At 43.2% G+C, this 23639-nt stretch overlaps 1 protein-coding gene across 3 annotated transcripts in view; it reads left to right on the top strand.

Annotated features, from left to right (window-relative positions):
* Nucleotides 1-23639, top strand: part of ascc3 (activating signal cointegrator 1 complex subunit 3) — a 328254-nt gene that overhangs the window by 157607 nt on the left and 147008 nt on the right. For all 3 annotated transcript variants that reach the window (XR_013547292.1, XM_078399847.1, XM_078399848.1), the window contains exons 16-19: nucleotides 399-623; nucleotides 15787-15906; nucleotides 16360-16524; nucleotides 18869-18955. Coding sequence is in view for 2 of the 3 variants with exons in the window: in XM_078399847.1 (XP_078255973.1) it covers nucleotides 399-623; nucleotides 15787-15906; nucleotides 16360-16524; nucleotides 18869-18955 (597 nt within the window). In the remaining variant the exon portion in view is untranslated. The remainder of the gene's footprint in view (nucleotides 1-398; nucleotides 624-15786; nucleotides 15907-16359; nucleotides 16525-18868; nucleotides 18956-23639) is intronic.

Here is a 23639-nt window from a genome sequence, read left to right as displayed (position 1 = left end):
AACTGCAGTCTGATGTAACATGTTTTATATGCTGGATCTTTGAAAAAAACTTGATGAACATTTTGCTAATTGGAATTATTAACAATGATTGAAAATTCAAAGGCCTTCCTGAAAACACAAAAGTAAAGGTCTTGGCAATTGAGAGTTACATGAAAAATAAAAGCTGCAGATGTTGGAAATCTGAAGTAAAAACAGAAAATACTGGAAACACCCAGGACTTATTTTATAATTGGGTTATTAGCAAATCTGTGTCAGCAGAGTAAATAGTGTTAAGACGTTGAAATCTTTTTTTCACTACATTTACTGATGGGGAAAGGCAATTTTCATGGAAATATTGAAACAACAAATTTGATTATTTAGCTTGCCATTTCTAACACTTGTCCACGTTTCATCTACAGGGCACTCAAATATATGATGCCAAAAGGGGCTCTTTTGTTGACCTAGGAATTTTAGATGTGATGCAGATTTTCGGCAGAGCTGGACGACCTCAATTTGACAAGTTTGGCGAGGGCACAATCATCACTGCTCATGATAAACTGAGTCACTACTTAACTCTATTGACTCAACAGAATCCGATCGAAAGCCAGTTTCTAGATCGCTTGGCAGACAATCTAAATGCAGAGGTCAGTACTCTGATATTTTGTGAATTCCTCTATTCCACCGTTCTAGGTTTGTTTAACTTTCAGCAGGGATGTACGGCTATAGATCCAAGATGTACATCGATTTAAATAACTGGCATCTTAATAAATTAAATGACAAATTGGACCACATTGCGCTTTATCTGACACTTCGTGCATGTATCTGCTATTCCTACAGTTGCACTGACCTTTTGTGGTCCAATGGATGAAATTAAGCTCCAGTCTTTGTCGGTATGGTGGTCCTGCAAACACAAAAGGTTATGGTTCAACAATTCACCACATTGTAATCTCAAGGTTTTTAATTGTTTGTGATTTAGTGATAGTCATTAGCTTTGATAATAGCATCAACAAGATCAACGATAGCAAAGTATTGGTTGAGAGACTGGATTGAGCAATGCCATGGCCTGACATTCAGCAGCAATGAAACTATTTTTTTTAAAAACATGCAATTTATATATGATTTAAGTTTTGCAAGCAAAATAAGATGTGCTGAGGCATTTTGGCCCCTTGAGGACTGTTATGAGTTCAGGAAGTGACAACAAGGTCACTGCAGGTTGCTGAAAATAATACTGACACAGTATTTCTTGAATTGGTGCTAAGGGAATGAATGGTGCAGATTTTGTTAAGTGTATGGGAAAGTTGTCTGAAATAAATTGCAGATGGCCTTACTGGAGAAGGGGCTACACTCCATCTCTTCTCGGGAAAAAAGGATTGGGCAAGTGGTTCTTGTGTCTGTGTGAAAACACTTTGGGACCGGTGACCATAATACCATTGGTTTCAAGATAGTCATGGAAAAAGATAAGGTTTGGCCTCAAGTTAAAGTCCTAACTTGGGGGAAGGCTAACTGGAAGCAAAGGTTGATTGGGAGAAGCTGTTGGCTGCAGGTAAAGGGATGTCTGGCTAGTGAGAGGCTATTAAAAGTGAAGTAGAAAGCGTTCTGGGCCAGCCTAATCCTGTTGGAGGGCAGGGCAAAGCCAAAAAGATCAAGAAACCTGAACTGACAAGGGACGTTGAGGGTCTGGTCAGGAAAATGAAGGCTTCATGTACCAGCAACAGTCAGCTGGGATCAAGCAAGTCCCTAAAGCGATGCAGCAGCACATTCAATGAAATCAGGGCCCGAGGCCGATGCCAAGCTCGCACTTGAGGAACCACACACTGTCACCAATAGTATTGAAACAATATACCCTAAAGCCTTGTTCATAATAGCCGGGGACTTCAATCAGGCCGGGGACTTCAATCAAGAGCATGCTGCCAAAATATTATCAGCATGTCACCTGTCCAACCAGAGGTCCAAACACCCTCAACCGCGGTTAACCACATCAAAAACGAATACCGCTCCATCCCCAGATCGCACTTTGGTATATCTCATCACCTGGTGGCGATTCCACTCTCTGCTTACCATCAGAAACTGAAGCGGGAGGATCCGAGTACAGAAAGTTGTGCAGTCCTGCTCCGAGGAAACAGATAACATCCCTCACCATTGCTTGTAGGCCAATGTGCCAGAATCCTCTTTGACCACCCGATCTACCTGCGACTCCACCTTCAAGGAACCATGCACGTGCACTCCGAGATCCCTCTGCTCTACAACACTCCCCAGAGCCCTACCCTTCACTGTGTAGGTCCTGTCCACGTTAGACTTCCCAAAATGCAAACACTCACGTTTCTCTGTGTGCAGGGGACCAAGCACACAGCCTGAGGTGCCCCTGTTTTCAGTCTCCTATACCTTTTTTCCGATGGTAAGAGTGAAACTAGAGTATATCCAGAGTGGGAGGGTCCTTGATGGATGCAAGCTGTGTTTTTTGAGGCAGCATCTCCTACAGATCCCTTTGATGGTGGGGAGCTTGGTACCCATGATGAACCAACGGTGTTCATCACTTTCTACACACTTCTTCGTTCCCGGGCGTTACCGAACCAGGCCGTGATGCAGCCAATCAATATGCTCTCTGCCATACACCTGTGGAAGTTGAAGAGTGTATTTACTGATTCTCCTCAATCTTCTAAGGAAGAAGAGGCATTGATGGTAGAGCAGGAGACTGAGACCACAGCCTCAGGTGCCCCAGTGCTGATGGTTAACAAAGAGGAAGTATTGTTGCCAATTCGTATCGATCGTGGTCTGTTGATGAGGAAGTTGAAGATCCTGTTACTGAGAATGTAAATACTGGGAAAATAGCGATGCCTATGGCTGTATCTTGCAATTGTTTTGAAAATCAAAAGCAAATCTTTCATCAATTCTTGACATAGCAAAATGCTTCACTATGAACAGCGATAATTTATTATGTTCAAGTTGATCTATGAGTACAAATGTTACAGAGGAACAGCGGCACCCATTGTTCACAGTGAGATTCCACACATAGCTCAAGAAGTGAATGATCAATTTTTTGGTGGATTTAGTTATGAGATAAATATTGTTCAATGCATTGGGAGAACATCCTGCTCTTTAGAAGGTGCTGTGGAATCTTAATGCCTGCACTGATAAGCAGATAGAACCTTAATTTAGCCTTAATTTGTATTTCAAAGAAAACATTTAATCTATTTTCTTCAGTTTCTGAAGCAGCCAGCTTATTCAATAATTGTTCCTATATATTGATACATTGTTTTTGGTACTTAAGTACCAGGCAATAAAATCTTTTTTTAGGAAGGGTCCCAATCCACAACATCATGTATCCATATTCTCCATAGATGCTGCCTAACCAGCTGAGTTACTCCAGCACTGTCTTTTTTTTGTAAACCAGCATCTGCAGTTCATTGTAAGTATTTTTAAAAAATATTACCTGAACTTCTTCTTTTGTGTCCATCATCCATGTTTCAAATGTTACATCACTGTCATCGTCCATCCTGAAAAGGACTTAAGCTTAGGGCCATTACCTAAACTATGGAGATATCGATAGATAATGAAAATAATGAAATAATCAGAAATTTGGAATTCATTTTATTGCTTTAATTTAATTTTTGCATTCCTGCTGTTATTTATACTGTTTCTGATAAAATCTTGTCTCTTCCCGTCCCCAATTGCTTTCTACTGAGTAGAAACAGCAATTTTTACTTAAATGGAGACTTTCTTGTTGCCTCCCAGTAGAGTCTTGTTGAGAAACAGTGAAATAGAATTTTGTTTAATGCAACATTCTAATGAATATCAACGACCTTCTCTAAATGTAGACTCAGTTCAATGGCATATTTATTTAAATCCCGTTCATTTATAGTCTAGTTCTCAATTCGCTAGTCCCAACTAAGCAAGCAGCTTCAACAACTCTGCTGGAGGTGGAGAATTCAGTTCAAAATTCCTGTTCCTTAAGATCACTTGGTCATTTCTTTTGGAAATATGTCTGAACCTTGGTCTGAGGGAGACATTCACTGAATGGACTAGAAAATGAACCAAGGAATCATACGTCAGTAAAGACTGGCATCTTCAGGAGAGAATAGAGGATGTAAAAATGATTTTGCAGAATGTAAAACAAAATCAGCTTGTAATTCTTATAATATTATTTGTGTAACAGCGTTAACATATTCCTTTGTTAGCCCAATGTGTCTTATACTATGAAAGATGTTATTTTGTTTATGTGTCCTAAGATACAGACACAAAAAAACTTTGAATATTAACACTGAATAGAAAACCACTAGATGTCACTAGAAGCCCATTGAAGTAAGAGAGCAGAATTCTTTTAAGCATTGATAGACACAAAAAGCTGGAGTAACACTGCGGGTCAGACACTATCTCTGGAGAAAAGGAATAGATGACGTTTCGGGTCGAGACCCTTCATCAGAAGAATGGTTTGAAGAAGGGTCTCGACCCGAAACGTAGTCTGAAGAAGGGTCTCAACCTGAAACATCACCAATTCCTTTTCCCCAGAGATGCTGTCTGGCCTGCTGAGTTACTTCAGCATTTTGTGTTTATCTTGGATCTAAACCACCATATGCAGTTCCTTTCTACACATTAAACCTATGTCCTCTAGTTTTAGACTCCCCTACCCTGGGGAAAAGACTGTGGCTATCCACCGTTTGCACATCTGTCATGATTAAATAAATTGCTATAAGGTTTCACCTCAGTTTCTAATGCTCCAGGGACAAAAAGACCAAACCTATCCATCCTCTCCTTATACCTCAAAAACTTTCAGAGCCAGTAATGTTCTTGTAAATCTATTTAAGTACCAGTTTTCCAGTTCCAACCTTCCAGTTTAATGACCTGCTTTTTCGAGCTGGGCAACCAGAACTGTGACCAATACTCCAAATTGTTTTGATGTGTTTATGCTTTATTCTTAATTGTTAACTGTATGTTTGTGTTGTCATTTGTGAGCAGAGCACCAAGGCATATTCCTTGTATATGCACATACTTGGCCAATAAACATTCATTCATTCATTCATTCATTCATTCAAATGTGGCCTTAGCAACATCTTATGCAGCTGTAACAAGACGTCTCAACTCCTCTACTCAGTACCCTTATCATATCATATCATATATATACAGCCGGAAACAGGCCTTTTCGGCCCTCCAAGTCCGTGCCGCCCAGCGATCCCCGCACATAAACACTATCCTACACCCACTAGGGACAATTTTTACATTTACCCAGCCAATTAACCTACATACCTGTACGTCTTTGGAGTGTGGGAGGAAACCGAAGATCTCGGAGAAAACCCACGCAGGTCACGGGGAGAACGTACAAACTCCTTACAGTGCAGCACCCGTAGTCAGGATCGAACCTGAGTCTCCGGCGCTGCATTCGCTGTAAAGCAGCAACTCTACCGCTGCGCTACCGTGCCGCCCCTTCCTGTAGGCAAGCATGCCAAGCGCCTTCTTCACCACCCTGTGCCGACACTTTCGTGGCGCAATGTACCTGCACCCCTAATTAACTTTGATTATAATTTTTCACAGGGTCCTATTACTTCATCAAAACTCCATCTGCCGTCCTCATTTCATTGGCCCAGTTGATCAAGATCCAGTTGTAATCTTACATAATCTTCTTCAACCCATTTTAGGGTCACCAGCAAACTTACTAACCATGATACCTACATCCAATTTGTTAATATAAATAATGAATAACTCTGGACTCAGTTCACAATCCTTTGGCATATGACATGTTACAGGTTTCCAATCTGAGGTACAAACCTTCGCCAGCACTGTATGTCTCTTACTTTCAAGTCGGCGCGGTGGCACAGCAGTACAGATGCTGCCTTACAGCGAATGCAGCGACAGAGACCCGGGTTCGATCCCGACTACTGGTGCTGTCTGTACGGAGTTTGTACGTTCTCCCCGTGACCTGCGTGGGTTTTCTCCGAGATCTTCGGTTTCCTCCCACACTCCAAAGATGTACAGGTTTGTAGGTTAATTGGCTTGGTAAATGCGAAAATTGTCCCGAGCGGGTATTGGGGTAATGTGCAGGAATCACAGGTCGGCGCGGACACGGTGGGCCAAAAGGGCCTGTTTCCACGCTGTGTCTCTAAACTAAACTAAACTAAAGTCAATATTGTATCTAACTGCCTAACTTGTCTTGGATCCCATGCCATCTAACATTCCAGACTACCCAGACATTGGGTACAATGTAAAGGCCTTGTTAAAGTCCAGAAAGACATTTACTGCATTGCCCCCATCAATCTTGATTTTCTTGGTTGGCAGATTTTTTTTCTAGGTCTTCTGTGTATGTGTTGTGTTGACATATGTGGTTGTGCCAAATGGGGTGGAATATACCTTTAGAAGCAGTGCCTGCTAAATTCGGGCATGTTCACAATGAATGGAAGGCTGATTCAGGGAAACCTGAGCAGATCTGAGGCAATGAAGTCAGACAAAGGGATGCACTTGCATGCACATCCCTTTTTATGTCACACACGTTGTTTTCTATGCTAAACAAGTGGAGGAAAAGGCTTTTGTATGCAATAGAATCAAGAAGTGGCGGGTTCATTGACACAATGTAAAACTCAATGATTGTCAGTGATTTAATGTGCCTATTAGCAAGAAAAAGTCTGTTGTTGAAAGCAAATATTTTACAAATGTTTGTCAGACAAGTAGTCAGATTCGTTTACCTACCATTATTAAATTAATGTTGCTTCACGAAAGTCATTTCAGATTCACTGTACATGCTACGAACCAAGCAAAGTAACTGAATCTCTATTTGGCAATTTATTCTATCATAAGGTCATAAATAATAGGATCCGAATTAGGCCATTCGGCCCATCATCTACTCCGTCATTCAATCATGGCTGATCTATCTCTCCCTCCTAACCCCATTCTCATGCCTTCTCCCCATAACCCCATTCTCATGCCTTCTCCCCATGACAGCCGTACTAATCAAGAATTAATCTATCTCTGCTTTAAAAATATCCATTAACTTGGCCTCCACTGCCTTCTGTGGCAAATAATTCCACAGTTTCACCACTAAAGAAATTCCTTCTGTTCGCTTTCATCAATGAAGTGATGAAAAATAATATGTAACATTGTTGTTAAGTAGCATTTAGTCACCAGTAACTTACTCATTTATGCACACATTAAGCTCTGCCAGAATCACTCAAGACCTGACTTCATGACACCTAGGTCCGGAGATAGACAAGAGATGAATTATCATCACAGCTAATCATGTAAGTTCAGAGTACTGTCAGAGGGCACAAGAGCAGTGACTTCTATGAAAACTTAGACTTCATGTGGGTAAATGGCATGAGTATAGATAGGAACATTAGGTGACATGGATATGGTGGGACAATGGGCCTGTCCCTCTGCGAGACAACTCTTTGACTTAAGGTCAGCCATCTTGATGCTTTTTTAGTGATCACTTGGACAATAAAAACACATACTAATACACATACTAGGCTGTTCTTTATAGACTGCAGCTCGACATTCAATACCATCATCCCCTCCGAACTGGTTACCAAGCTCATTGAACTGGGTCTCTGCGCATCCCTCTGCAACTGGATCCTTGACTTCCTTATCAACAGACCACAATTTATACAAATTGGCAGTAACATTTCTTCCTCGATAACCATCAGTACGGGAGCAGCTCAATGCTGCGTGTTCAGCCCTCTACTCACTCTATACTCACGACTGTGTAGCCGGACAAAGTGTGAACTCTATCTTCAAGTTCGCCAACAACACCATTGTTGTTGGACGAATTACTGATGATGAGTCAGAGTATAGAGGGGAGATCGATCGACTGACCAAATGCTGCCATCACACCAACCTAGCTCTCATTGTCAGTAAGACCAAGGAACTGATTGTTGACTTTGGAAGAAGAAGGATGAGGACCCACAAACCTGGATCGATGGTGGAGAGAGTCAAAAGCTTCAGATTCCTGGGCATGCACATCTCTGAAGATCTTTCCTGGACCCAGCACATTAATGCAATTATAAAGAAAGCCCATCAACGCCTCTACTTCCTGAGAAGATTGCGGAGATTGGGTATATCAGAGAGTGCTCTCCTGAACTTCTACATGTGTACAGTAAAGAGCATATTGACTGGATGCATCATGGCCTGGTTCGGCAACTTAAACGCCCAGGAGCGAAGAAGACTGCATAAAGTGGTGAACATTGTCGAGTCCATCATGGGAACTGACCTCCCCACCATCGAAAGGATTTACAGGAATTGCTGCCTCAAAAAGGCAGCCATCATCAGAAACCTACACCGCCCTGGCCACACGCTCATTTCAGTCCTGCCTTCGTGAAGAAGATATAGGAGCCTGAAAACTGTAACATCCAGGTTCAGGAACTGCTTCATCCCTACAGTCATCAGGCTATTAAACACTACAACCTCCAAATAAGCTCTGAACTACATAGATTTGGGGAAATTGGTTTTATCTTTTTTGCACGATTATTGTTTGTTTGTTTTATGTGTGTATGTATGGATGCGTGTTTGTAGAATTTCTTTGTTCTGTTTGGGACATATGACGATAAAACACTTGAGTTTTTCTTCCTCAGTATGATCAGAAGTGGTATCTTGGCTGAAAGTTATACCATGTTCCGGTCTATTGGCAACACCTGTAGATGTCACCATTGTCCACAAACATAACTGAATAAGAACAGTTATTATAGTCACCGTTTAAGACTAAGGGGTAGACCATTTAGGACTGAGATGAGAAAAAACGTTTTCATCCAGAGAGTTGTGAATCTGTGGAATTCTCTTCACGGAAGGCAGTGGAGGCGAATTCCCTGGATGTATTCAAGAGACAGTTGGATTTAGCTCTTAGGGCTAATGGAATCAAGGGGTATGGGGAGAAAGCAGGAACGGGGTACTGATCAGCAAAGTTCATATTGAATGGCAATGCTAGCTCGAAGGGCCAAATGGCCTACTCCTGCACCTATTTTCTGTTTCTAAGTAGAAAGTATATCTTAAATACATTAATGATTTTTTTGCATAATTGTCAGTTTAGGTCTCTGAGCATTATTATTGATAATGAATACATACACTGGTTAGTTAATTTGCTCCTTTCAAATAATTATAGCTAAACCCGTTTTGCCTACTCCTGCACCTATTTTCAATGTTTCTATGAACTAGCCACGTAGATAGTGTGGCAACAAGCGCAAGTCAGAGACTGAGTGTACTACAGCAAACCTTAGTCACCTGGTATAATCACAGTAATTTCAAGGCACAAGGTGTGACGGAGTACTTACAGAAATAAGAGCAGCATCAATAATATTCAAAAAACAATATTATCCAGGACAAAGCGGCCTATTTGATCGGCACCTCATCTAGCACTCACACCCTTCAACTGTTTGTATTATGTATTGTAGCAATTTGTCAGCACTTTATTGACTCCACCATCCAACCCTTTCTACCACCGGAAGAACAGCACCAGGTATATGGGATCCACATTGCCCCGCGAGTCCATCCAATCCTGACTTGGAAACATAGAAAAATAGGTGCAGGAGTAGGCCATTCTGCCAACCAGTTCTCTATCCATGTCAATACCCTACCTCCAATACCATGTGCTCTAATTTTGCACACTAATCTCTTGTGTGAGACCTTGTCAAAGGGCTTTCTGAAAGTCCAGATACACCAATTCCACGGGCTCTCCCTTATCCATTCTACTTGTTACATCCTCAAAAAATTCCTGAAGATTAGTCAAGCATGATTTCGCCTTCATAAATCCATGCTGACTTTGACTGATCTTGTCACTGCTTTCCAAATGAGCTGCTATAACATCTTTAACAATCAACTCAAGCATCTTCCCCACTACCGATGTAAGGCTAACTGGACTATAATTTCCTGTTTTCTCTCTCCCTCCTTTGTTAAAAAGTGGAGTTACATTGGCTACCCTCCAGTCCACAGGAACTTATCCAGAATCGAGAGAACATTGGAAAATGATCACCAATGCATCCATGATTTCTAGGGCCACTTCCTTGAGTACTCTGGGATGCAGATCCTCAGGTCCTGGGGATTTATCTGTCTTCAGTCCCAACAGTTTACCTAACACCATTTCCTGACTAATGTGGATTCCCTTCAGTTCCTCCCTCCCACTAGATCCTCGGTCCTAGTATTTCTGGGAGATTGTCTGTGTCTTCCTTAGTGACGACAGAACCAAAGTACTTGTTTAACTGTTCTGCCATTTCTTTGTTTCCCATTATAAATTCACCTGCCTCTGATTGTAAGGGACCTACATTTGTCTTCACTAATCTTTTCCTTTTTACATATCTAAAGAGGCTTTTTGAGTCAGTTTTTATATACCCCTCAAGCTTTCTTTCATGCTCTTTATTCCCCCTCGTTATTAACCCCTTTGTCCTCTGTTGAGTTCTAAATTTCTCTCAGTCCTCCGGTTTGCTGCTTCCTCTGGCCAATTTATATGCCTTTTCCTTGAATTTAACACTATCCTTGATTTCCCTCGGAAGCTACGGTTGAGCCTCCTTCCCCATTTTATTTTTTCGCCAGACAGGGATGAACAGTTTTTTGGAGTTCATCCATGCAATCTTTAAATCTTTGCCATGGCAACTCCACCATCAACCCTTTAAGTATAATTTGCCAGTCTATCCTAGCCAATTCCCGTCCCATACCTTCAAAATCTCCTTTCTTTAAGTTCAGGACCCAAGTCTCTGAATTAACCGTGTCACTTTACACCTTAATGCAGAAATGGAAACTTGGAAATATATAATCTTTATTTCATATGTAGACCTTGAATGAGTCTATGGAAGTTGCAGAAACCCTCATCCACGCCTTCATCACCTCCCGTCTGGACTACTGCAACAGCCTCCTCTATGGCGTACCCTCAAAAATCATCAGTAAACTTCAATACATTCAAAACTCCGCTGCCCGTCTACTCACCCACACCCCGATCCGTGACCATATCACCCCCGTCCTTTACAAACTCCACTGGCTCCCCATCCCCCAGAGAATCCAGTACAAAATCCTCCTCATAACCTACAAAGCCCTCCATAACCTGGCCCCATCCTACCTGACCGACCTCCTCCACAGGCACACTCCCACCTGCACCCTCCGCTCTGCTGCTGCAAATCTCCTATCCCCCCACATCCGGACCAAACTCAGATCCTGGGGGGACAGGGCTTTCTCCATCGCTGCTCCCACCCTATGGAACTCACTACCCCAAACCGTTAGAGACTCCTCCACACTCACCACATTCAAAACATCGCTGAAGTCTCACCTGTTCAGTACTGCCTTCAACCACTGAAGGTCACCTCACCTTCTGTCTCCTTTCTCTGTTCGTTTACTTATTTACTTATTTATCTATTTATTCATTTCCCTATGTTCTCTAAATCTCTGTAAAGCGTCTTTGAGTATATGAAAAGCGCTATATAAATAAAATGCATTATTATTATTATTATAGAGTCATATAATGTGGAAACAGGCCTATCGGCCCAACTTACCAACACTCACCAGCATGTCCCATCTACACCAGTCCCACCAGCATGCTTTTGGCCCATATCCCTCTAAGCGTGTCCTATCCATGTACCTAAACAAATACTTCTTAAATGTTGCGAAAGTACTTGCCTCAACTACCTCCTCTGGCAGCTCGTTCATTATACTCACTACCCTTTGTGTAAAATAAAAGTTACCCATCGGGTTCCTATTAAATCCTTCCCCCCATCACCTTAAACCTATGTCCTCTGGTTAAAGTGTTGCACTACAACATTGAAAACTATAGTTTGCATTCTGTATCTTCCCCTTTGCTCTACCTATTGTACGAGTTTGACGGGAATGTATTTATGTATAGTAAATTTCCCCGGTGCGGGACGAATAAAGGAATATATTATTTTTATATTATTATTATTGGTATTATCTGATCTGATAGATAGCATGCAAAATAAAGCTTTTCACTATACCTCGGTACACATGACAATAATAAACCTAAACCTCATCCAGCACTAAAACAGGTCTTTGACCCAACTTGCCTGCTCTGACAAGAAGCCTATCCACATTAATCCCGTTTGCCTGCATTTTGCACATATCCTCTGAACCTTTCTTATCCATATACTTTTCCAAGTGTCTTTCAAACGGAGATGTTGTACCCACCTCGACCACTTTCCATGTCCCCACTACCCTCTTTGTGGAAGAACCTACCCCTTGGATCTCCTTTAAATATTTTCACTCTCACCATGAACCTATGCCCTCCAGCTTTAGATTAGTTTAGTTTATTGTCACATGTATTGAGGTACATTGAAAAGATTTTGTTGCATGCTGACCAGTAAGCGAAAAGACCATACATGATTTCAATTGAGTCATCCACCGTGTGCAGATAGAAGTTTAAAAGAGTGGAGCGATGGTAATGTGTGATTGCTGATCCACATCCATGATGAACACACAAAGAGTTGCCTGATTTGGGCGCCATCTTGAACTGCCCTACCTTGGGAAGAAATAATGACCAGTATCGGCCACATCCTTGTAAATATTTTCTTCTCTAGCCTAATCATGACCTTGGGGTGTAAATTTGGTTTAAAATTACTCTGATGACCAGAACTGCCCACAATATCAGGGGCAGCATAGTGGTGTAACTGGTGTCTCACAGCACCAAAGACTTGAGTTCGATCCTGACCTTGGGTGCTAACTGTGTGGAGTTTGCACATTCTCCCTGTGATGGCGTGGGTTTCCTCTGGATGCTCCGGTTTCCTCCCACATCCCGAAGACAAGTAGGTTTGTAGATTCATTGACCTCTATTAATTGCTCCCAGTGTGTAGGGCGTGGATCTGAAAGTGGAATAACATTGAACTAGTTTGTGAACGGCTGGTCAATGGTCGGCATGGCCTCGTTGGGCTGAAGGGCCTGTTTCCATGCTGTGCCTCTGAACTAAATTAATAGTTCATGTGCAGAGTCAACAACATTTTGTATAATTATAACATGCGTCACAACTCCTGTAGTCAATGCTGGGAAAATCTTTTTTTTAACATAGACCTCAGTAGTTCAGGATGAAGGCTGTCTGCTATCTTGTCAAGAGCTATTAGGGATGGACTATAAATGTTAGACTTGCTAGCAACACCCACATCCTCTCATGAAATAACAATAACATTTTATGAGGTGGAAAATGGGGTGTAAATTTGGTTTAAAATTACTGTGTAGAGCTTTTATTACCTGGAATTGTAGCCTTGCACCAAACTAGCCTTTAAGCACCATAGATATAAAAAAAATATTGCACACATTGTAAATGGAAAACTGTAAAAGCTAATTGAAAAAATCTATGAAGTGTGAAATGTTTAACATTTTAGCTTAATATACAAAACTGGTTTCACTCAACATATTGCATTCCAAAATGTAAACTCAGTTATATTCTGTAGAACAACTTAATACGATTTTTAGCAGTTCACTAAATATTTATTTTGCTTTTCTTAATTTAACTTTTATGTTTTATATAACCATTAATGCATTTTTTTTCAATGCTTTCTGTGACCAGCAATACAAAAGTTTTTTTTACTGTAAACTGGGATATTTTAAGAAAATGAGAGCAGAAATTACAATCTTGCATCTATTTTATCAATCTACTGCTTAAACCACATTTTCAGTTTCTAAGTTTTATAAATGACGAGGCGAGCAACTTTTTTTAGGCAACCTCACAGAAATCGAACAGTTATAGGTAAGGCAGAAGTCTAGAAATAAAGAACTGCAGATGCTGATTAATACGCAAAAAGGACACAAGGTGTCTTAGAACCATGGAGTGATGCAGTGTGGAAACAGGCCCTTCGGCCCAACTTGCCCTTACAGGCCAACAATGTCCCAGCTACGCTAGTCCCACCTGCCTGCGTTTGGTCCATATCCTCCAAACCTGTCCAATCCATGTACCTGTCTCACTGTTTCTTACGTGAAGGGATAGTCCCAACCACCTCTGGCAACTTGTTCATACACCTACCACCCTTTGTGTAAAAAAGTGCTGGAGTAACTCAGCAGGTCAGGCAGCATCTCTGGAGAACATGCAGAAGCAATGTTTTGGGTTGAGACCCTTCTTCAGATTGATGATAGGGGGAGAGAAGAAAAGGGGGGAAGAGAGGGTGGGGGTTGTGGGAGAAGGTGGGGGGAGGGGGATGTTATGCGAGGTTACCTAAAATTGGGGAATTCAATGTCCACGCCATTGGGTTGTATCAGAATATGAGGTGTTGGTCCTCCTGTTTGTGTGTGGTCTCATTCTGGCAAGGCAGGAGGCCCAAGATAGAAATGATACTTTGGGAATGGGAGTTGAAATGGTTGGCAACTGGGAAATCTAGTAAGCCTTGCAGGACCAAGCGCCAGACTTCAGCAAAACGGTCACTGAGCTAACATTTGTTCTCACAGATGTATAGGAGGCCACATCACAAACACCGGATGCAGTAGATGAGGTTAGAATAGGTGCAAGTGAACCTTGTCTCATCTGGAAGGACTGCTCGGGTCCCTGGATGGAGGCGGGGGAGGAGGTGTAGGTACAGGTGTTACATCTCCTGCGGTTGCAGGGGAAAGTTCCTACGGAGGGAGTGGTTTTGGTGGGAAAGGATGAGGGAACCAAGAAATTGCGGAGGGAGTGGTCTTTGCAGAAGGTGGAAAGGGGTGAAGAAAGGAAGTTGAGACTCATGATGGGATCACGTTGGAGGTGATGGAAATATCGGAGTATGATATCGGCGTGCAGTGTAGGTTTGCTGGGTTAATTCCCGGAATGGCGGGACTGTCATATGTTGAAAGACTGGAGCGACTAGGCTTGTATACACTGGAATTTAGAAGGATGAGAGGAGATCTTATCGAAACGTATAAGATTATTAAGGGGTTGGACACGTTAGAGGCAGGAAACATGTTCCCAATGTTGGGGGAGTCCAGAACAAGGGGCCACAGTTTAAGAATAAGGGGTAGGCCATTTAGAACTGAGATGAGGAAAAACTTTTTCAGTCAGAGAGTTGTGAATCTGTGGAATTCTCTGCCTCAGAAGGCAGTGGAGGCCAATTCTCTGAATGCATTCAAGAGAGAGCTGGATAGAGCTCTTATGGATAGCGGAGGGTTTTGGGGAGAAGGCAGGAACGGGGTACTGATTGGGAATGATCAGCCATGATCACATTGAATGGCAGTGCTGGCTCGAAGGGCCGAATGGCCTACTCCTGCACCTATTGTCTATGATGTGTTCGATGTGGAGGCTGATGGGGTGAAAGGTGAGGATCAGGTGAACTCTGGTAAGGTTTGGTTTACAAGGGTATGGCAGTTGCTTTCCTTAGGGAAATCTAAACAACAATCATCACCTGCAAAGCATGTTTTAAATCATTAAAGTAAGTATCTGTGGAGCCAGAAGACTCCATGGTGGTCAGTATCATCTGTTACTCTTCTGCAACGGGATGTTCATTGCAGACCTTGAATCATGCGGATTGGTGACTACATCTCCTCCCCAATGACCATCAACACCTGGATTCATGAGGAGCGTATAACTGGCTAGTGCTTATTTAAAAGAAAGAAGGTTGTCTAGTTCAATAACTTCAAATGAGAGATGTTTAAAAGTTACAAGCATGTTCAAACCTAGTGGAGTTGTGAGTGTATGATGAAGTGAAGTAAGAAAGTCAAATTTTAATGGAAACTTCCACATCTTTTACTGTAGTCACTACAGTATCAAGCTTTCCGGGCTTGCAGCACTTCCTTGACCAAAGCATGAATGATTTTTTAAAAACTTTGTTTGTTACATGCATTTTGCTGTCAAATTGACATCTTGAAAATCATCAGTTTCAAACTGTTTTATGAAGCCTTGCCATGAAATTGAAATTAATTTCCTTCCATGTTTTGTCTTTCTAGATAGCTTTGGGAACAGTGACTAATGTGGAAGAAGCAGTGAAATGGCTGAGCTATACCTACCTCTATGTGCGGGTCAGAGCAAACCCAATAGCCTATGGAATCAATTACAAAGCTTACCAGGTAAAAAAGAAGATAATCTTAGGGCCTCCTTAAATTTGGTTGTTTTAAGTATTTCACTGATCATGCTACTCATTTAAGTTTATTTAAAACAACTTCACGAAGTCAGGTCAGTACAGTGTGGTGTCATGATGGTGTGACTGAATCTGGTGCATTTACATGCTTGTACAGCTGTGAATTGGGAAACATTGATTTTGCATTTAGTATTTTAATGCTCAGTGTGCCATTGGAACAGTTGTGATGTTTCAGTTGACGAGAATCCCTGTTTAATTTCATTGTAATGGAAGAAGTGATTAATTCTCAATGTGGTTATAGGAAAGAAGCAGAGAAAAAACAAATTAATTTGTTGATTTAAATTTTAGGATGGAGATGTAACAGTAAAGTTTTATTATAGTTTGCTTAAAAAGCATTATTTTTTTCTTGTTCCACTGTTGATCATTAATATCTCTTATACAGATGGACCCCGGACTGGAAAAATACAGACAAGAGCTTGTCATTGAGGCTGGCCACAAATTAGACAGAGCCAAGATGGTCCGTTTTGAAGAAAGAACTGGTTATTTTTCAATAACAGATCTTGGTAGAACTGCCAGTCATTACTACATTCAATATAATACTATCGAGGTATGGATTTTAAATCCTCAACGCACCACATGCTTGTGCAACCTAATAATTGTGAAAGTTGTTTAGTATTATGGGATTTGGCCTTTTCTGTACTGATACAATACATTTAACAAAAGTAGATATTTTATTTGTGAGCCTGAGAATAAAAATATGATTGCTCCCACATGACAGTATCCAAATATAAGTTCATAAGTTATAGGAGCAGAATTAGGCCATTCGGCCCATCAAGTCCATTCCACCATTCAATCATGGCTGATCTACATTTCTCTCTCAACCCCATTCTCCTGCCTTCTCCCCAAACCACTGGCACCCGTACTATTCAAGAATCTATCAATCTCCACCTTAAAAATATCCATTGACCTGGCCTTCACAGCCTTCTGCGGTAATGAATTCCACAGATTCACCACCCCCAGACTAAAGAAATACCTCCTCATCTCCTTTCTGAAGGCACATCCTTTTATTCTGAGATTATGGCCTCTGGTCCAAGACTCTCCCACTAGTGGAAACACCCTCTAATAATTCTTACAGCTTTCTTTTGCCGTTAAGCATTTTTCGTTACCATTTTCATAGTAAGCTTTTAGCACAGGACTATCAATCGCTTTTCAAACTTCTGCCAATCGATCTGTCTTTTGAAAATTCTTTCATCGTTATGTAATTTTAAAAAAATCCTTTCTCTCACTAATAAAAACAGGATTGTAACCTGGCAAGATAGCCCTCAGAAATGTTCACTGTTTCAGGGATAAAACAAACACCTTTTGGATTTTCTTTCTGGCATAACACACCACTTGAATGATTGTCACATTCAGTGATTATACTTGCTTCACAACACACTGGCAGACTTATGTATGTATAACAATTCCCATACAAGCAAATATCCTAAAAAAAATGGACCTGCTTTTTAGTAATAAATTGCAAATTTAATAACATAACATAACATAACAACACTTTATTGTCACTCGGCACAACACCGAGCGAAATTTCAGCAGTCACACAAAATACAGCAAAAAGAAAAGAACACAGGACACCCGACCCCAACACAAACATCCATCACAGTGACTCCAAACACCCCCTCACTGTGATGGAGGCAACAAAACTTCCCCTCTCTTCCCCCCGCACCCACGGACAGGCAGCTCGACCCCTACCGAGGCAAACGACACGCACAGCCCCCGCAAGGGGATGGAAGGCCCCCCGGCCGAGCCGCCCCGGGCACCGAAACGTCCCGCGGCCACACCGGGCGATGTTAAGTCCAACGGCCGAGCCGCACCGGGCACTGAAACGTCCCGCGGCCGAACAGCGCTGACGATGTTAAGTCCAGCGGCCAAGCCGCACCGGGCACTGAAACGTCCCGCGGCCACACCGGGCGATGTTAAGTCCAGCGGCCAAGCCGCACCGGGCATTGAAACGTCCCGCGGCCGAGCCGCACCGGGCACTGAAACGTCCCGCGGCCACACCGGGCACTGAAACGTCCCGCGGCCACACCGGGCGATGTTAAGTCCAGCGGCCAAGCCGCACCGGGCACTGAAACGTCCCGCGGCCGAGCCGCACCGGGCACTGAAACGTCCCGCGGCCGCACCGGGCGATGTTAAGTCCAGCGGCCGAGCCGCACCGGGCACTGAAACGTCCCGCGGCCGAGCTGCGCCGGCAATGTTAAGGCCCGCAGCCGAGCCGCACCGGGCACTGAAACGTCCCGCAGCCGAGCTGCGCCGGCAATGTTAAGGCCCGCAGCCGAGCCGCACCGGGCACTGAAACGTCCCGCAGCCGAGCTGCACCGGCAATGTTAAGGCCCGCAGCCGAGCCGCACCGGGCACTGAAACGTCCCGCAGCCGAGCTGCGCCGGCAATGTTAAGGCCCGCAGCCGAGCCGCACCGGGCACTGAAACGTCCCGCAGCCGAGCTGCGCCGGCAATGTTAAGGCCCGCAGCCGAGCCGCGCCCCGGGGAAGAGACCTAATAAAATAAAGGTTTCCCCCCGCCCCACCCCCCCACCCCACCCCACACCCCCACCACACACCCCCACCACACATACACAGCCAAAAACAGAAACAAAAACCATCCCAACACCGACACAAACAAAAAAAAAGAAAAAAAGACAACAGACTGCCAGATTAATTACAAGGAAATTATTTTATTATACTTGCTTCACAACACACTGGCACACTTCTCCAGACACATTATTTATTTCAGCAATGTAACAGTACTGTTCTATGTTCCATTTTCAAATTCCAATGGTAAGTCCAGCTCAGCCCGGTATTTGACATTGAAGGGCGAAAGGGCTATACATGTTCTTTTACTGATCCATGTTCTTTTATAACTATTTACTTACAACTATTTACTCTTCATTTGCAGACTTTCAATGAAATGCTCGATGCTCACAAAACGGAGGCTGACATATTTGCTTTAGTATCTAAAGCTGAAGAATTTGAACAGATCAAGGTAAATTGACTTGAAAAATTAAGTACTTGATGCTTCACTATAAAGAGTTTATTCAAGTTTGGTATTAGTTTGGTATAATAAATGACATTTCAAGGATAGACAATAGGCGCAGGAGTAGGCCATTTGGCCCATCGAGCCAGCACTGCCATTCACCGTGATCATGGTTGATCATCCACTATCAGTACCCCGTTCCTGCCTTCTCCTCGTATCCCTTGACTCCGCTATCATTAAGAGCTCTATCTAACTCTCTCTTGAAAGCATCCAGGGAATTGGCCTCCACTGCCTTCTGAGGCAGATAATTCCACAGCTTCACAACTCTCTGCGTGAAAAAGGTTTTCCTCATCTCCATTCTAAATGCTTATTCTTAAGAATTCTTATTCTTAAACTGTGGCCCCTGGTTCGGGACTCCCCCAACATCGGGAACATGTTTCCTGCCTCAAGAGTGTCCAATCCCTTAATAATCTTATATGTTTCAATAAGATCCCCTCTCATCCTTCTAAATTCCAGAGTATGTTGTTGTTGTTGTTGTTGGTCCTTCGGTTTCGAAGATGACCATGACTTCACTTTCAGTTGGAGGATTGGTGACTGTGGGTCCGGAAGTGACTGGTGAGGCCAATCCGGGCCCGGAAGGCACGCCCACACATAGGACACAAGTGGATGGGTGCTGCGATGGAAGTGGAGGTAGCCCGGGCCTTGCGAGCGGTGCGTTTCCTCTGGGCCTCTGCAGTGCGTCTGTTCTCTGCTGCACGGGCTCTTGTGGTGAGCTTGCTACGCCAGGTTGGACGGTCCAGAGCTAAAGACTCCCAAGTGCTGAGGTTGATGTCCAAGTCTTTGAGGGACACCTTGAGGCAGTCCTTAAGCCATTTCTTCTGTCCTCCTACTGCACAATCCGCCGAACCCAGGCTTCACATGTTAGGTTGACAAGCCCCAAAGCCGCTGGAACCAACAACCTGCCGACTGTACATGTGGCATGCACACAAGACAGTGGAGACATCGTGGGGGCGGGGTCGTCCAACTCCCGTACAAGTCCCATTTAGGACTTGCCCACTGGCCCAGTCCACAGCAACCTTCCCTCTCGAGGATGTTCTGAAGTCTGTCCGTGACCCTGGCACCAGGAAGGCAACAGACCATCGTCGAGTCTCGCCTGCCACCACAGAATCTCCTGTTCGCTAGAACATTGGTCCCCCTCCAGTTAAGGTGTAACCAGTCCCTTTTGTACAGGTCACCCCTACCCCAGAAGTGATCCCAATGGTCTATAAATCTAAATCCCTGCTCCCTGCACCAGCCATACAGCCATTTGTGTACTATGTTTACATATTGCTTTGTGCTGCAGTAAATAAGAATTGCATTGTTCCATCTGGGACATGACAATAAAACACTCTTGACTCTCTCTTGACTACAGCGTTTCAAGGAAAAGGTGTCCTGGGTGCAGGCTTATGGATGGGTTGTGGGCAGAGAAAGTTCGTACTCAGAGACTTGATTCAGTGTTGGGATGTGAGAGTTGGTTGGTGAGACCGAGATCAATAGATTGCAAGTGGAGGAAGGATTGGCATCACAGAATCCCGAACAGATAGAAAAAAATGGGACTATCCCGGCTAATTATTCAGCCAACAGTGTCAATAAAATAGTTTTTCCAAGAGTTGCCAACAAAATAGATTAATTTCCAGCAATACTTCAGTGCTTGATTTGGGCTTAATGCAAAATAAAAATTCAAATGTGCATGCTTAATTCATGCCAGGAACCTTTCAATTAAAATTTCAAAATGAGCTGGAAATAGTTGTTGTGTTTTACACAGGGAAAGTCGATTTTCAACCTTGTTGTGTTGAAATAGACAGAACTATCTGATCAAAATTCTATGTTTGCTTACTTCTTTAAAATAATTTTTAAATTTTCAAAATTTTAACATGAATATTATTTTCATTTTTGGTTCCATTCCCATAAACACCAATAAATTATGGATAGACAAAATGCTGGAGTAACTCAGCAGGACAGGCAGCATCTCAGGAGAGAAGGAATGGGTGACGTTTTGGGTTGAGACCCTTCTTCAGACTGATGTCAGGGGCGAGAGATGCATAGATAAGGAAATGTACAGTGCGAAAACAGGACAAAAGGAATGGAGATCAAGGAAAATGTAGAATAGATCATTGTTAGCTGGGAGAAAGTAATAACAAAGCAAACAGAGATAAAATGTAGTCAGAGACAGTAAGACTGGTCGGAGATCTGGGAAAAGGGGAGGGATGGAGAAAGAGGGAAAGCAAGGGTTACTTGAAGTTAAGCAAGTCGATGTTCATACCGCTGGATTGTAAGCTGCCCAAGCGCAATATGAGGTGTTTCTCAAATTTGCGCTGGACCTCAATCTGACAATGGAGGAGGCCCAGGTCAGAAAGGGCAGTGCAGCAATGGGAGGGGGAGTTAAAGTGTTTAGCAATCGGGAAATCAGGTAGGTTTAGGCGGAATGAGTTCAGCGAAACGATTGCTGCTCGGCGATTGTATCTCCCTCTCCCCTGACATCAGTCTGAAGAAGGGTCTTGATCCAAAACGTCACCCATTCCTTCTCTCCCGGGATGCTGCCTGTCCCGCTGAGTTATTCCAGCAGTTTGTGCTATCTTCGGTTTAAACCAGCATCTACAGTTCCTACCAATAAATTATATATCACATAGTTCAACGTGTGTGTTGTGCATCCCAAGTAATTCCTAAAGACTGTGATGTCTGAGGTTCTCCTCCATGAGGTCAACATGGACTACCTATTAAGAAACAATCGCCTACAAACTGTGATATCTGCTTTGTCATTAAAGTGGACTTGCATGAGACCTTCATGGCGGTTTTCCCACAGACACTCCCGGAATTAGTCATGACACCCTTTCCCAACCCAACTGTGAACTTGACCGTCATTGCCCAAAAAATCAATTGTGACCTGACTCCACCTGCACATGCACAAGCAACTGATTGCAGCTTTCCTTTTCCCTGATGCCCCAGCAAAACTCTGGAGATCATTCTCTCCTCCCCCGTCCCGTCCCCCCCCCCACCCCCTGCCCACCTCTCAGCTCAATTAATAGCCATCCCTCAATAATAACTCCCTCCTTGCCAGGCCTCTTTCCTTCACAGATCACATTCCCATGACCAGATCTGAAACCTAATGTGAACCAGACCTGAAACCTAATGTGAACCAGACCTTCACATGGAAGCAAAGACTTTCACCACATTAATTGTGTTGGGCCTGTTCTGCAGTATACAGTGCCGTGGCCTCGTGCCCCATTGAAGTTTGAGGTGGCAAACTCTTGAGAAAGTATCTACTGCTTTATTGCTTATTATCAATTTAATGTTCCTCTCCAACTGTCGAAGAGTTTCTAAGGCGATGTTCCCTAAAGCAAATGCCTTCAGCTGCACCAATCGTGACAGTTGTGTTACTCACACCAACCGTGTAACTTTGCAAGTTGTAATTGGAAAGCAAATTGTATATTTTCCATGGCAATCAGAATGGGGTTAAGGGCGCGATTCCTTTCATTTAGAATTTTGACTGCCAGCAGAGAAAGGAGTATTTAGTTTTAATTTCCTAGATTTTATTTTACCACTGTCTCGATTGTATTTATTAACATACGGCACTGGATATCTGTTTAGCACTGGAGAACTACAGATGTGTTGCAAGCGTTGCAATGATGTCTGCTTGACATGTCATGTATTTTTTTATCATTATCACCAGCTGAATCTTTTCAAAATTAATCAAAAGAAGAAATACATACATTCTCGCAAGTTTAGGATCTGCCAACCTCTCTCATTGCATTTGTATTTTTTGTTTACTCCTGCACTTTAATATTTTACTCCCTGCATTATCTGATGTACTTTGAAATACCCATATACAGCTTTATGGAATTCATGTGTAGTATGATCTGAGTGGACAGCACGCGTACAAAGCTTTTCACTATAACCTAGCACACGTGACAATAAAAACAACAACAAACAACAACAAATAGCATAAAACCTGTTCCTCCTTTCGTCTGTTTCCAATACTGCTGATCATGCTATTGCATTGAATTATTTTGGGAGTTTTTCACATCACTTGAAACCACTTTGGTTTTCTATTTGCATAATGCTGGAACACCATAATTAACCACTTAAGTGTCTCTCTCTGTCTCTCCGTCTCTCTCTCCGTCTCTCTCTCCCTCTGTGTCTCTCTCTTGTCTCCCCCTCTCTCTCTGTCCCCCTCCCTGCCCCCCCTCTCTCTGTGTCCCACTCTCTCTGTGTCCCACTCTCTCTCTGTCCCACTCTCTCTCTGTGTCCCAATCTCTCTCTGTCCCCCAATCTCTGTCCCACTCTCTCTCTGTGTCCCACTCTCTCTCTGTGTCCCACTCTCTCTCTGTGTCCCACTCTCTCTCTCTGTCCCACTCTCTCTCTCTGTCCCACTCTCTCTCTCTGTCCCACTCTCTCTCTCTGTCCCACTCTCTCTGTGTCCCACTCTCTCTCTCTCTGTCCCACTCTCTCTCTCTGTGTCCCACTCTCTCTATGTCCCACTCTCTCTGTGTCCCACTCTCTCTCTCTCTGTCCCACTCTCTCTGTCCCACTCACTCTCTGTCCCACTCTCTCTCTGTCCCACTCTCTCTCTGTCCCACTCTCTCTCTCTGTCCCACTCTCTCTCTCTGTCCCACTCTCTCTGTGTCCCACTCTCTCTCTCTCTGTCCCACTCTCT

The sequence above is a fragment of the Rhinoraja longicauda genome, chromosome 5 (assembly GCF_053455715.1).
Source record: "Rhinoraja longicauda isolate Sanriku21f chromosome 5, sRhiLon1.1, whole genome shotgun sequence".
NCBI lineage: Eukaryota > Metazoa > Chordata > Chondrichthyes > Rajiformes > Arhynchobatidae > Rhinoraja > Rhinoraja longicauda.
The sequence above is the reverse complement of the archived record's forward strand: the minus strand, read 5'-3'. Positions and strand labels throughout refer to the sequence as shown.